Raw genomic sequence first — 11804 nt, 5'->3', positions numbered from 1 at the left:
GTCGGCCCCACTTCCGCTTCCGCTGGGGAGACACCGGCGCTCCAGTCATGAGTCGTTTTAAGTTCGTGGGTAAGTTGTTTTTGCGGTCCTCGGGCTTTTTTGTCTACTCCCGGGCGTCGCTCGCCGGGGCCGGAAGGCCCAGGAAGAGGTTTCTGGAGGTTGCAAGGGCTCTCAGGCGAAGGGGCCGCCGGCGGCTTCTGGGCCCGAGACCCAGAAGATTCTGGGTCAGGTTCTGATTCTCTGCGGAGGTGCTCGCTTCAAGGCGTGCTTATTTGTGAGAGTTCCCGAGTGGTATGGTTGATTTGTGCTGCTTATAACGTGTGTGTAGAGTTCAGTGAAAAGGAAAAAGGAAGCTAAACTACTAAAAAACAAACAAGAGGCCAGTCACTGTATCCTTTGTCCCACGTGCATTTCGTACCACTTACCCTCTCCGTGGCCACGAGAACCGGAGGGGTAATCCTAGTTACTACCGGACACTTAGGAAGACCTGGGGACGTTGTGAGAGCTAGGATCGGGAGTCCAGTGTTTTGGTGAACCTAGTTTACTGTGTAGAGTGGAGCTTCCTGGCTGGTTGTCTTGGGGATTTGACTGTTTGCTCTGTGGTGGTGTCCAGCTTGTTCTCTAAAGTCCTGTATTTTCTGTAAACTTGGAGTTTTATCTAAAGGCAAAGCAAGTCTAAAACAATTTTAAAATGCTCTATTTCCTGATCCTTTGTGTTCCTTCATCATAGGCGACAGCGATATGACGTGACTCACCGAGCCTAGACAGCGAGGTATTGTTAGGTAGGATAGGTAGTAAACCAAGGCAGGGAGGAGGAAGAGACCTGTCTCACCCACTAACTCAGCAGTCCTGAGCCTGTCCCATAATATCGCCAGGTGTTCCAGCATCACAGGAACCACTGTGCTAGCTTGGGAGAAGAGGAGCCCTTGAAGTCCTCTGTCTCGTTTCCACTCTGGGAAAGAACGCCTTTGAAACTGTATTTATCCCAAGGCCTGGAAGGCCAGAAAGGGTCCATAGTGCCCAAAGGAAAAGCCCTTAAAATGACTTTGGTTAATTGCCCTACCTCTGGTCACTGTCTGTTTTAAGAGGGAGTCCCTAGTGCTTACAGAAATAGCCTGTAAATAACTTTGAGTAACCGCCCTAACTTTAGTTAACTGCCTCCTGTCATGCATCTCTTTTACAAGATGACCAAATGTCGTCTAGAACAAGATAAGAATTTGGGCTAACAAACCACCACGCATACCTATGTTTAGGTGGTCATGTCTCCTCTGGGGAAGCTGGCACCACCTTACCCGTCAATCAGTATAAAACCTCTTTGCCTGTATCGCACCAACTATATAAGTCCTGAGAACAAAGGACCTGATGCTCTTGCTGTCCTCACCTTGCTTTACCTTGAACCTGTGCCTTTTACTTCCACCTCAGCAAGGCCTGTTCTCTTCCATGAGAATGTATCGTTAATAAACCCAGCTTACATGCGAGTAAATGTACTGATCTGTAATTCTTTACTGTGTTGGCAAGAACCACATTTCTCCCAGAACAGTGTCTGTTTAGAGATGTGGTTTTCTTTTGGTTGCAAACGTCTTTTCACTCTCATATTGTTTTGAAAAAGAAAACTCACTAATACTGGAAGTATCCTTTAACAGTAAAGCTGGTATTGCTTCTAAAGCCAGCCAAAAAAATCTGTAACTTCGAATGTATGAATTCTTATACAAAAAGATCCGTATACATAAGATGACATGCTACCAAATATATGAACCCTTCAATTGCCCCCCTTTTCCCCAAATCAGAAGTAGTCATTTTCCAGGAAGGTCATTGCCCTTCCTTTTATTTATTTTTTTAAATTCAGGTCATTCTCACTCCTATCTTATTTCGTTAGTTTTCCAAGTTGTTTATTATCTTTGGCTGGAGCTGGATAGAAATAGATTTTCTAAATACAGTATTTCTTTACTGTTTTTTGAGTTGCGGAAGAAAAGGGGCCACCTATTAACCAGGGGGTGGTTGGAAATTGAAACTTTTTAACTAACAGTGGTTCATGGTGGGTAGTCATGTCCTAAGGCAGTATTTTTCCCTAACAAAGGTCAGTCCTCACCTTACCTAAGCCTGTTGTCTTTTGCGATGGGATAACATACCTGATAAAACATGCCTTTGCAATAACAAGTAGTTTCCCTTTTTCCGGACCCCTGTGCCTGCTGTTTCTCAAGTGCATTCAGCTCAAAGTAACATGCCAAAGCTGCATATTTTGGGATGGCATTTCTCAACGCAATCAGCAAACGTAAGTGCTGGAGCCTATTCATCACAGCATAGAAAGCAGCTCTAATAACTAGCTGAGGGATACACTTCAGACAAACTGTCAAAAAGAAGAAGGTTTAGGGCTACGGTCACAAGAGTTTGTCGCAGAAAAGGGAAGAAACTAGTGGCTGTGAAAGATATCCTAAAGCCCAAGGCTCAACGTGGGTCCAAAGCTGAATGTAGATCTTTGAAGTACATTGTGGCCTAGGGCCTGAAAGACTGACCGAAGTGGGGAAGAGGCAGGTTTTAAGAAGTGGGGTACCCTGGAATTGGTCTCAGGGTAAGTAAGCTTTGAGGAGGGATTTAGCACCCATTCCTGTCAGGGTTGAGACAAAGTCTTGGGGGCTTCATATTTGAGCCTCTAAACTAATCTTCAATTCACTTTTAGAATTAATATCAGAACGTTTACTTGTTAAATTGGTTTGCTTTTGGGTTGCATTTGTTTTTCACTTCATTTTCCAGGATAAGATTGCTTTGCAAAAATTCTTTCTTTGCTGCACAAAGGGGAAATGGGCGTGAGATGCAGGCCCATTCTGCACTCCTAATAATCGATGGTGGATTACTAAACTGACCCGTGTGAAAGATTATTCTATAGCAGGGGTGTCAAACTCATTTTTACCGGGGGCCACATCAGGGCCAAAATAATTTTAGGACTGTATAAATGTAACTACTTCTTAACTGTTAAGGAGTTGAAATTACATTTGGCCCTTTGAAGGCAACCACGAGGCTGATGTGGCCCCTGGTGAAAATGCGTTTGACACCCCTGTTCTAGACAGAAAGTCCTCTCCTCTCTTCCCTGGGTTTCCTTTCCCAGTCTGCCCCTTCCCTATTTCCTTTCCCTATGGAAAGAAAGTAGATACTGATTTCTTGTAATCTGGGCCATTCTGCTGAATTTGTATTCATGGTATTTGATAATTTGTGTGTTAATAGCTTTTTAAAAAATCACTGAAGATATGCTTATTAATTTTAAAGAAAGGTAAAGGGAGGGAGAGGAATATAGATAGGTTGCCTTTCCCATACATCCCCTGGACCAAATCTGCAACCTACTGTAACAATATGGTGCCCTGACTGGAAATTGAACTCATGATTTATCGGCTTATAGGCTGATGCTCCTACCAACTGAGCCAAACCACCAGGGCTGTTAACAGCCCTTTAAAGGGTACCTGTTGTGAACTCAATTCCCACCTTCCATCACAGATATGCTGTTGCATGTCTTAGAAGTTTTCTGCATTGTGCTTTTTTCTTGTTTCAAATGCCTGGAATACTCTCCACCATCTCTTGAATTATCCAAACTCCTGTTCATCTTGCAAGGCCTGTCTTAAAGTTGAAGCAGCAGAGCTCACTAAGGGCCAGCTTGGCAGAAGCAGAATGAGAATATAGTAAGAAGAAGCTGAAGCTCAGCAAAAATAATGTAGGGTCTGCTCCCTTCCCCCCACCACAAACTTGGAGATTTTCCTAGAGCTAAGAGCTGCAGGGTGTGTATTTCAAATAAGGATGTCATTTTTATTGCCCATGGCCATCACACTCTGACTTCAGGTCTTGTTCTTCCCCTTGTTCCCTTATACTTTAAAGCAGGCTTTATCAAGGACTGCACTTGGTAGTGTGGGTTGGATAAACCTTTGTTGCAGAGGCTGTCCTGTCACTGCGTTGTAGGGTATTTAGCAGCATCCATGGCCTCAAGCCTAGATGATAGTAGCACTCCCTGTGTTGTGACAACTAGAAATGAATATACCTTGTCTGCACATAGCTAAATGTCGGGGGCGGGGAAGTTAAAAGAAGAGGGGACTGCAAAGGGACTGCAAAATCACTCTTCATTGAGAACCAGTGCTCTACAGGCTCAGAGTTTCTGCGGGTCTTGGACCTGCACACATCTGCACGCAGAACGCTCTTCCCATTAGTTTTAGCTGCAAGATTAGCTCTTCTGTCTGATAGGCTTTTCTCGTCACACTGCCAAAACTGTTATTTCCCTTTTTTGTGCTCTTGTGCTATGTGCTGTGTTCTTTAAAAGGAAAGGCCAAGGTGAGAGGCAACAAGCATGCATTTGAGACCAAAAAGAATTGAACTTCTGGGAAGCACTGATACAGGCAGAAAATCTAAAAAGTGTTCCAGTTATGGGGTGAAGGTGAGCAGTACTTGCGAGGAAGGGATGGTGATAGAATAGAAGAAAAGACTTTCTTTTGGTGTTAATGAGCCAGGGAAGGAATTCCTGCTGGGCCAGTAAGCACAGTTACTTAGGTACACATGGTGGTTCTACTTCTAAAGGTGTCAGGATTTCTGCTCTCCTGTTAGCGTTGTAAACAGTTGTTTGGCCCAGCCCAAAGGTTATTTTGTCCAGTTTAAACATTCCAAAGATTTGAGAAGATGTGCAAGGCAGCTCCTCCAGGTGGCAGCGCTGACTGTTTTAAAGTGGCTCCATTTATGTTATTTTCGCAAAACCATTATGCTAGGTTCTAGAGATAGAGCAATGAAGATTAACATTTTGTGCCTTGCTTTGCTTAAAGTCTGCTTATTATATCACAAATTATATTGTAGTTCCCATGTAGACTAGAAATTTCTGGAGGGCACAGGCCACGTGGTGGGTCTTACTTATTTCTGTGTTTGTTGTTCTCTGTAAATATTTAATGACTAAAGGAAATTAATGATTTATTTTTCTTTCTGCATCTTTACTTGCATTATCCTAATCCAGGCTCTCTTCACTATAGATATGAGCTCTTGCCTATTTCTAAAGGAGGTATCCTGACTCTGGTTGCTCTCTTCAAATTCTGCCCTCCACAAAGACTCCAGAAGGAGATGTCCAGAATGTAAATCTTACTCCTCTCCTTAAAAGCTATCAGTGCTTCTGGTTGCATCTGGTATTTTAAAGACAGGTGACTGTAGCACAGTAGAGTCTGGCCTCTCCTGCTTGCTCTCTCCCCACACTTTTCTCCAGCAGCCAGAATGGCCTGTAATTCTCCGTAGTCATTGTGCTGTGTCACACCACTGAGGCTTCGTTCCTGCTGCTGCTTCTGTCTGCAATTTCCCCTCTTCTGCTGGGTGACTGTGACTCAGCCTTTAAGATTCAGTCCAGGGACCCCATCTTTCTGGAAGTCTCTTCTGGGACAGCAACCAGACCAGGTTGGGTGTTCCTCTTCTGTGTCCGACAGTACCAGTGCCTAATTTTAATATTTCTTAATTGTCTGTTAATTTGTCTGCCTTCCCAGAGCGCAGGTCCTTGATAGCAGAAATTCTCTTTCCTCATCTTTGTATCACAGGTGTCAGCCATAGTGATGGATAGGCTGTAGACACTTAGACTTTGAGAGAATGAATGTGAGGATGGAAAGTTTCATAATGAGCTTTTATTTAAGGAGAAAGTTTCATATAGAGGCTCTTCATGATTCATCATTTATTTTATTTTTGCTTTCCACAGATATTGGTATCAACTTGACAGATCCTATGTTCAGAGGAATTTATAGGGGGGTTCAAAAACACCAAGGTAAATGTTCCATTAAGGTAAATAGTTTCTCTGTGAAAGTGAATTGTCTGCGTCGAGGAGATCTAGAAAAGCATGATTCACTCTTACAATTGAAGTATTAAAGGTCTTATGCATCTTGGAGAAAACTGTAAACAAAGTGAAACACCTACAAAGCTACATCGATTAACCTTGATAATGAACATTTATAAAGCACTTATAACAAAGTGTTAATCAAGCCCTTAGCTATAGAAGTTTATAATTTGGAATATAGAACTTTAACCATATGTGCAAAAGCCAGACCTTGGTGTTTAATCTTTCCAGCAATTGAACAGTAAGGCACATAATTTAAAGGTCATGTACAGTGCAACCTCAGTGTAAGGTCTGGTTTTCCTAAAACATCCTGCTGGGTGACTTAAGTAGCGATGTGGTTTAGGGGGCGGTGCACTCCGTTCCACCTTTCCCTGGCCTGCCTCTCCTCCTTCCCAGCCAAGTCCTGCTGTGCGGGTGGGAAGAGCAGTACCTCCAAGATTGATGGAAAACTTGGCCAAAAGCGAAATGGTTTCTGTTTATCACACCAGGTTCATTTTAAAGGCTTATTATGTCAGCTAGGTGACTAAGCAGGAAATGATGATGACACGTTTTTGAAAACAATTTCTCCAGTAAACTAGCCTGTGAATATTGCCTCAGAAAATGACTATATTTGTTACAATGTAAGTGAAAACAGGAAAATTGGTTTTGTGGTTTTGGATGATAGAGAATTGCACATGTCAACAGCTGAGGCAGAAGTTAATCTTACTGTGCTTCTAGGCGATGCCAAGAGAAAGCACTGAGTACAGGGAATGTTAGGTGTCACTAGAAAGAAGAAAGATAAGTGTTAGCTTTCCCCTAACCCTTAACTCAAAACCCACCTTTCCTGCTTCATTTAGACATTTAAATGACATTACTTATATAGTACAGTTAGAATGCTGAATAAATTATATTCTGCTTTTCTTGCCTTTTAGCACTTGGATTTCATGCTTTGTACTCTGTATATATGAATGTTTGTATATGTGTATTTAGGAAATAGGTTTCATAGTGATCAATATCAGTATTACTCTAATTGATAGTAACTAGCAGGACTGGCTGTTCTACCTAGTATTCATTCCAAGTTGATATTCTTTGTTTCAAATAAATTTTATAGCTGCTTTGGAATAGTAATTGAATTCCAGTCACATTCACTGTGATGCTTAAATATGAAATTTAGAAATCAGTTTTTATGATATAACTGTTTAATTGTGCTGTTCATTTATCTCAGGCCTCTCAAAGCTTAGTAATACTATTGATCTCTCCAAAAAGTTTGCTACTTGACAATAAACTGTAGGAAAAAAGGAAAAAAAAACAAACAAAAAAAACAACCCCACTCTCAGAGAAAATAAAAAATTAACCTTCCTCAATGGGAATGACAATTAAGAAATCGGCATTAACTAAAATTTAAATATTGGTGTTATGTTTTGGGAGACATTGCAGGTATACTCTGAAAAGCCATAGTAAAAATCATTTTAATGACTATTTTTATTTTAAAAATTTACCAAGTTTGAAATTCAAGGCAAATGACATAAATTGTAAGGAAGGTATTTGTCCTCAGTTTGACCCTTCTGAGTTTTGTCACTTTCCTCCATTTGGCCAACAGAACAGAAATACACTAAATAGATAATTTTATCTAGTTTGTCTTGTACAGGTTTCTTTTTCTTTTTTTAAGGTTTATCACTATTATTATTATAGAATAAATACTCATTATATAGTATAGATTTGATTTTGATTAGTAAATGTGATTATGTAGATAAATGGATATTCACTTACTGGACTTCCTTTGGGCTCAACTTTTGCAGATGACTTACAAGATGTAATACAGAGAGCTGTCCACATTGGTGTTAAAAAGGTAACATCTCGTTTTTGATACTCTTGAGATTTGTTTGAAAACTGAATTTTCATTAAAATACTGCAGCATAGAAGGGAAAGAACCAGTGTCACACTTGGCTTTTCTTTTTTCTTTATTTTTTTTTAATCCTCACCTAAGGACATGTTTCAGTTGATTTTTAGAGAGAGAGAAACATCAATGTCAAAGAGACACATCGACTGGTTGCCTCCTGAATGTACCTCAACCGGGGATTGAACTTGCAGCCTAGGTACGTGTCCTGACCAGGAATTGAACTGGCAACCTTTCAGTGCACAGAATGACACTCCAACCACCTGGGCCAGGGCCACACTTGTTGTTTTGAGTATATATTGTTAATATGTACTATTAGCAAGTTAATGGTATAAAATATATCAACATATTCTGTTCACAGCAGTTTAAGTGACACAGACCTTATGGGTAGTTAGTTCTTCCATACAATCAGAAATGTGATAAATAGGCCCTGGCTGGTGTAGCTCTGTGGATTGAGTGCAGGCTTGCGAACCAAAGCATCACCGGTTTGATTCCCAGTCAGGGCACATGCCTGGGTTGCAGGCCATACCCCCAGTTTGGGGTGTGCTAGAGGCAACCACACATTGATGTTTCACTCCCTCTCTCCCTCCCTTCCCCATCTCTCTAAAATAAATAAAATCTTAAAAAAAAGAAATGTGATAAATAGCAAAATGTCTTTGAACAAAAAATTTTACACTATCTCAGTTGCCAGCCTTCTAAAGAGGCAGCTTTCAGTACATTTTATGACATGCTTTAACATTTATTAACAAAGGCGTACCTGTCACCAAGTCTAGTTTTGATAGTATGGGTATACTATTTCAAATAACTGAGGATATTTTACTTTTTAATAATTCGATACCAGGAAAATTCCTACTACTTTTTTAGAGAGCTCTCACAAATGATTATTCACTCAGTGTCAAATTCTTTGAATAGGTATTTTTAAAAGTTAGTATTTTAAAAAAATAGCAAGCTAGCCCACCCATGTACACAAGAATGAGGTTAAATTCCACAGTGCCGTATTAGCACACTTGGTGGCTACTGCTTCTAAGTTGAATAACTTTTAAAAAGCAACACTGCTGCCCTGGCTGGTGTGGTTCGGTGCTTGAGTGCTGCCCTTCGAATCAAAGGTTTGCTGGTTCAATTCCCAGTCGGGGCCCGTGCTTGAGTTGTAGGCCGGGTCCCCAGTAAGGGGAGCATGTGAGAGGCAACTTTACAAGTAATAAGGTAAAAGTTGCAACACTAATTTCTCAGTGTGTGGTCCTTTCACTTTATAAAATGCTTTGTCTGTACGTTTCTGCTTCTGATTTTTTATGTGTCAGCCATGAATAGTTTAATCTTAACATTTCTGATCACACACACACAGGCTTAGGAATGCCAGGACATAACAAACGTGGCTTCCACCCTCAGCTTTATTCTTCATAGCTTTGTAACCTGGGCTCCTTTGTCTGTCTGGACTTCAGTTTCCTCACCGTACACAGAGTGATAATGGTGACCTAAATGCACAGTTTTCAGTGTTTTCGGTGTTGTGTCAGGCATAGACACCTTGTTATGTTTATGGTGGGAGTTGCTATCTCGTCATCATCATACCATAAACTGGGAGCGGCTGTTATGTCCTCTAAGCTTCCCCTAACTTTTCTCATCTATTAGAAGTTTTAGATAAAATAAAGGGCAGGCTTGCTTAGAAGCTATTTTATATCATTGAAATACTGAATGTGGGCACCTGGTCTTGCATTAAATAATCAGGCAGAGTTAGTAAAGTTTTCCAAAATTTGTGTTAATATCTTATATCCTGTGTTTTATAAGTGGTTGAGGATTCAGTTATGGCTCTGCATCCCCTGACCAGATATTCAGTGTCTGTCCCATTAGTAGTTTACGTTGCTTTATGAAAATGTCCATCATTTGTATTTCCTCCGATGTTTTGTATGTTTACTCTTTAGGTGTGTACCTAGAATGAGTTCTTCATTTAAGCTCAGTGAGAGTCTTGAAGTATGCTTTTAAAAATAATACACCTTCGGCCCTGGCTGGTGTGGCTCAGTGGATTAAGCACCAGACTGTGAACCAAAGGGTCATGGGATCAATTCCCAGTCAGGTCACATGCCTGGGTTGCAGGACAGGTCCCCAGTGGGGGACACGAGAGAGGCAACCACACATTGATGTTTCTCTCTCTCTCTTTCTCCTTCCCTTTCCCACTCTCTAAAAATAAATAATTAAAATCTTTAAAAAATAAAAATAATACACCTTTGTATACTCAAATGCCTTCTTTAGAAGAACGTCACTTAAGCAGCACTTCCTTGGGTCACCATCAACACATAGCTCTTCAGTTGCATTTTTCCTTTTAACAAATTAGCAAAGATGGCGCTCTAAACGCCTCTCACGGCTATTTCCGTAGAAGTGTCCTTCTTTGCCAAGAGCCATAAATTTCCCGACAAAATTCATCAGTACATGTTAACGCAGTGTTTCTTAAACTTTTGGTCTCACAATCCTTTCATGTCTTCTAGTATTATTGAGGACTCCAGAGAACTTTTGTTTATGTGGGTTTATCTGTTGCTATGTGCTGTATGAGAAATTAAAACAAAAAATTTTAATAACTATGTATTAATTCATTTTAAAATAATACCATTATGTAACAAAGCATATTTTTATGAAAAACATTTTCAGAACCAAAAAAATTTAGTGACATGAGTGGAATTGTTTTGCATTTTTTTACATCTCTTTAATGCCTGGCTTAATAGGAGACCGCTGAATTGCACATCTGTTTCTGCAGTCTGACATGATGTTACACACTACGTAGCCTCTGGAATACCTCCTTGCTCACTGTGACAGAATGAGTGAAAAAGGCAAAGAGCATCTTAGTATCATTACGAAAATGGTTCAATCTCATATACGCCGTGGGGGTTCTGGGATGATACTTGGGAGAACTATTGAATTAATCAACACTATGGAATCACTGAGTTAGATGAATAGAATTCTAAAGTCGAAGGTTTTTAGTTAGTTGTTTAGTCTTTTGCCATGTTTCACAACTTGATCTCTGCCCTCAATGAGCTCATGCTCTGATAGGAAAGAAAGACACGTGAATGAATACATTTCAATAGGTAGGAGTTACGAATTCCGTGTATTATATGTGTGTGTGCACACGTATTGGAGAGAGCTAGACAGGGACCACTTTACAACAGGAGGTGATCTTTCAGCAGAATTTTAAAGGATGAGTAGGGCGTGACAGTCTAAGAGAAAAGCATTCTGGGAAAAAGCTGCAGCAGGAAGGCATGTTTGTAGGCTGTTGCTGATACCTTGTTAAAGTGGGCTTAATTTATTTCTGTTTCAGTTTATGATTACAGGTGGAAATCTGCAAGACAGTAAAGATGCACTGCATTTGGCACAAACAAATGGTATCCTCATATTACTTTTACCAAAACCAAATAATTAAGTTATTTTGAAGAAGTCTTTCTGAGAACTGCTTCAGGTACAATGCAATGAATCATGATGGTAGAGACAGCAGGAAAACAGACTGATTTCAATGGGACATGAGTAGGATGAAAAAACTCAGAATGCCCACTGGCATAGCACAGCTTGAAAAAATTCTCTCATTGTACTTAAGATTTCAGTTAATGAGAATTCAGGTCACGAGGTATATAATTTAACCTCAAATATTTCTGATGTAGAATTTTGTGTGTCTGTTGTAATGTGTTTAAGATATGAGTTGCTTTTTATTTGCTCTTTTTTTAACTTAAGCTGAAAAAAATTATCATGCAGACCACTGTCCCAGCAGTGCAAGTAATAATATACTATATAATCTTGCATATTACTTTATGTTCATACATTCTACATTTATTTAAAATCTTTTAACTTCTGGAACTAATTCCAAAGGAATCCTAACTATATAAAATGCCTCCTTTATCTGGCATTCATTTTCTTTATTAACCTTTTTTAAGGGGTGGTGGTGTGCTTCATTTGCTGGACACTGAAAAATGAGACATTCTACCCACCCCCACCCCACCCCACCCCCAAATACTGGCCGCCTTTATGGAAGTCTTTGCTTCAGGATCCACTGATACTTTTTCCTGGTGATTAAAGTCATAAAAGGAATCACCTTCCCAGAGCTTTCAGGTGTGTAAGAGTGTT

General features: G+C 40.3%; 1 protein-coding gene across 13 annotated transcripts in view; it reads left to right on the top strand.

Annotated features, from left to right (window-relative positions):
• Nucleotides 1-8: 8 nt before the first annotated feature.
• TATDN1 (TatD DNase domain containing 1) overlaps nt 9-11804 on the top strand; it is a 25707-nt gene continuing 13911 nt past the window's right edge. For 11 of the 13 annotated variants that reach the window (XM_037048512.1, XM_037048515.1, XM_037048510.1 and 8 more), the window contains exons 1-4: nt 9-69; nt 5696-5761; nt 7609-7658; nt 11008-11071. In XM_037048512.1, the coding sequence (XP_036904407.1) occupies nt 48-69; nt 5696-5761; nt 7609-7658; nt 11008-11071 (202 nt within the window). In that variant the 5' untranslated portion in view covers nt 9-47. Of the gene's footprint in view, nt 70-5695; nt 5762-7608; nt 7659-11007; nt 11146-11804 lie in introns of those variants that run through there. The other 2 variants (XM_037048514.1, XM_037048513.1) reach the window with 2 other exon arrangements.

The sequence above is a fragment of the Sturnira hondurensis genome, unplaced genomic scaffold, assembly GCF_014824575.4.
Source record: "Sturnira hondurensis isolate 20B ecotype Veracruz unplaced genomic scaffold, ASM1482457v3 Scaffold0006413, whole genome shotgun sequence".
Classification (NCBI taxonomy): domain Eukaryota; kingdom Metazoa; phylum Chordata; class Mammalia; order Chiroptera; family Phyllostomidae; genus Sturnira; species Sturnira hondurensis.
This window is presented reverse-complemented; position numbering and strand designations above follow the sequence as displayed.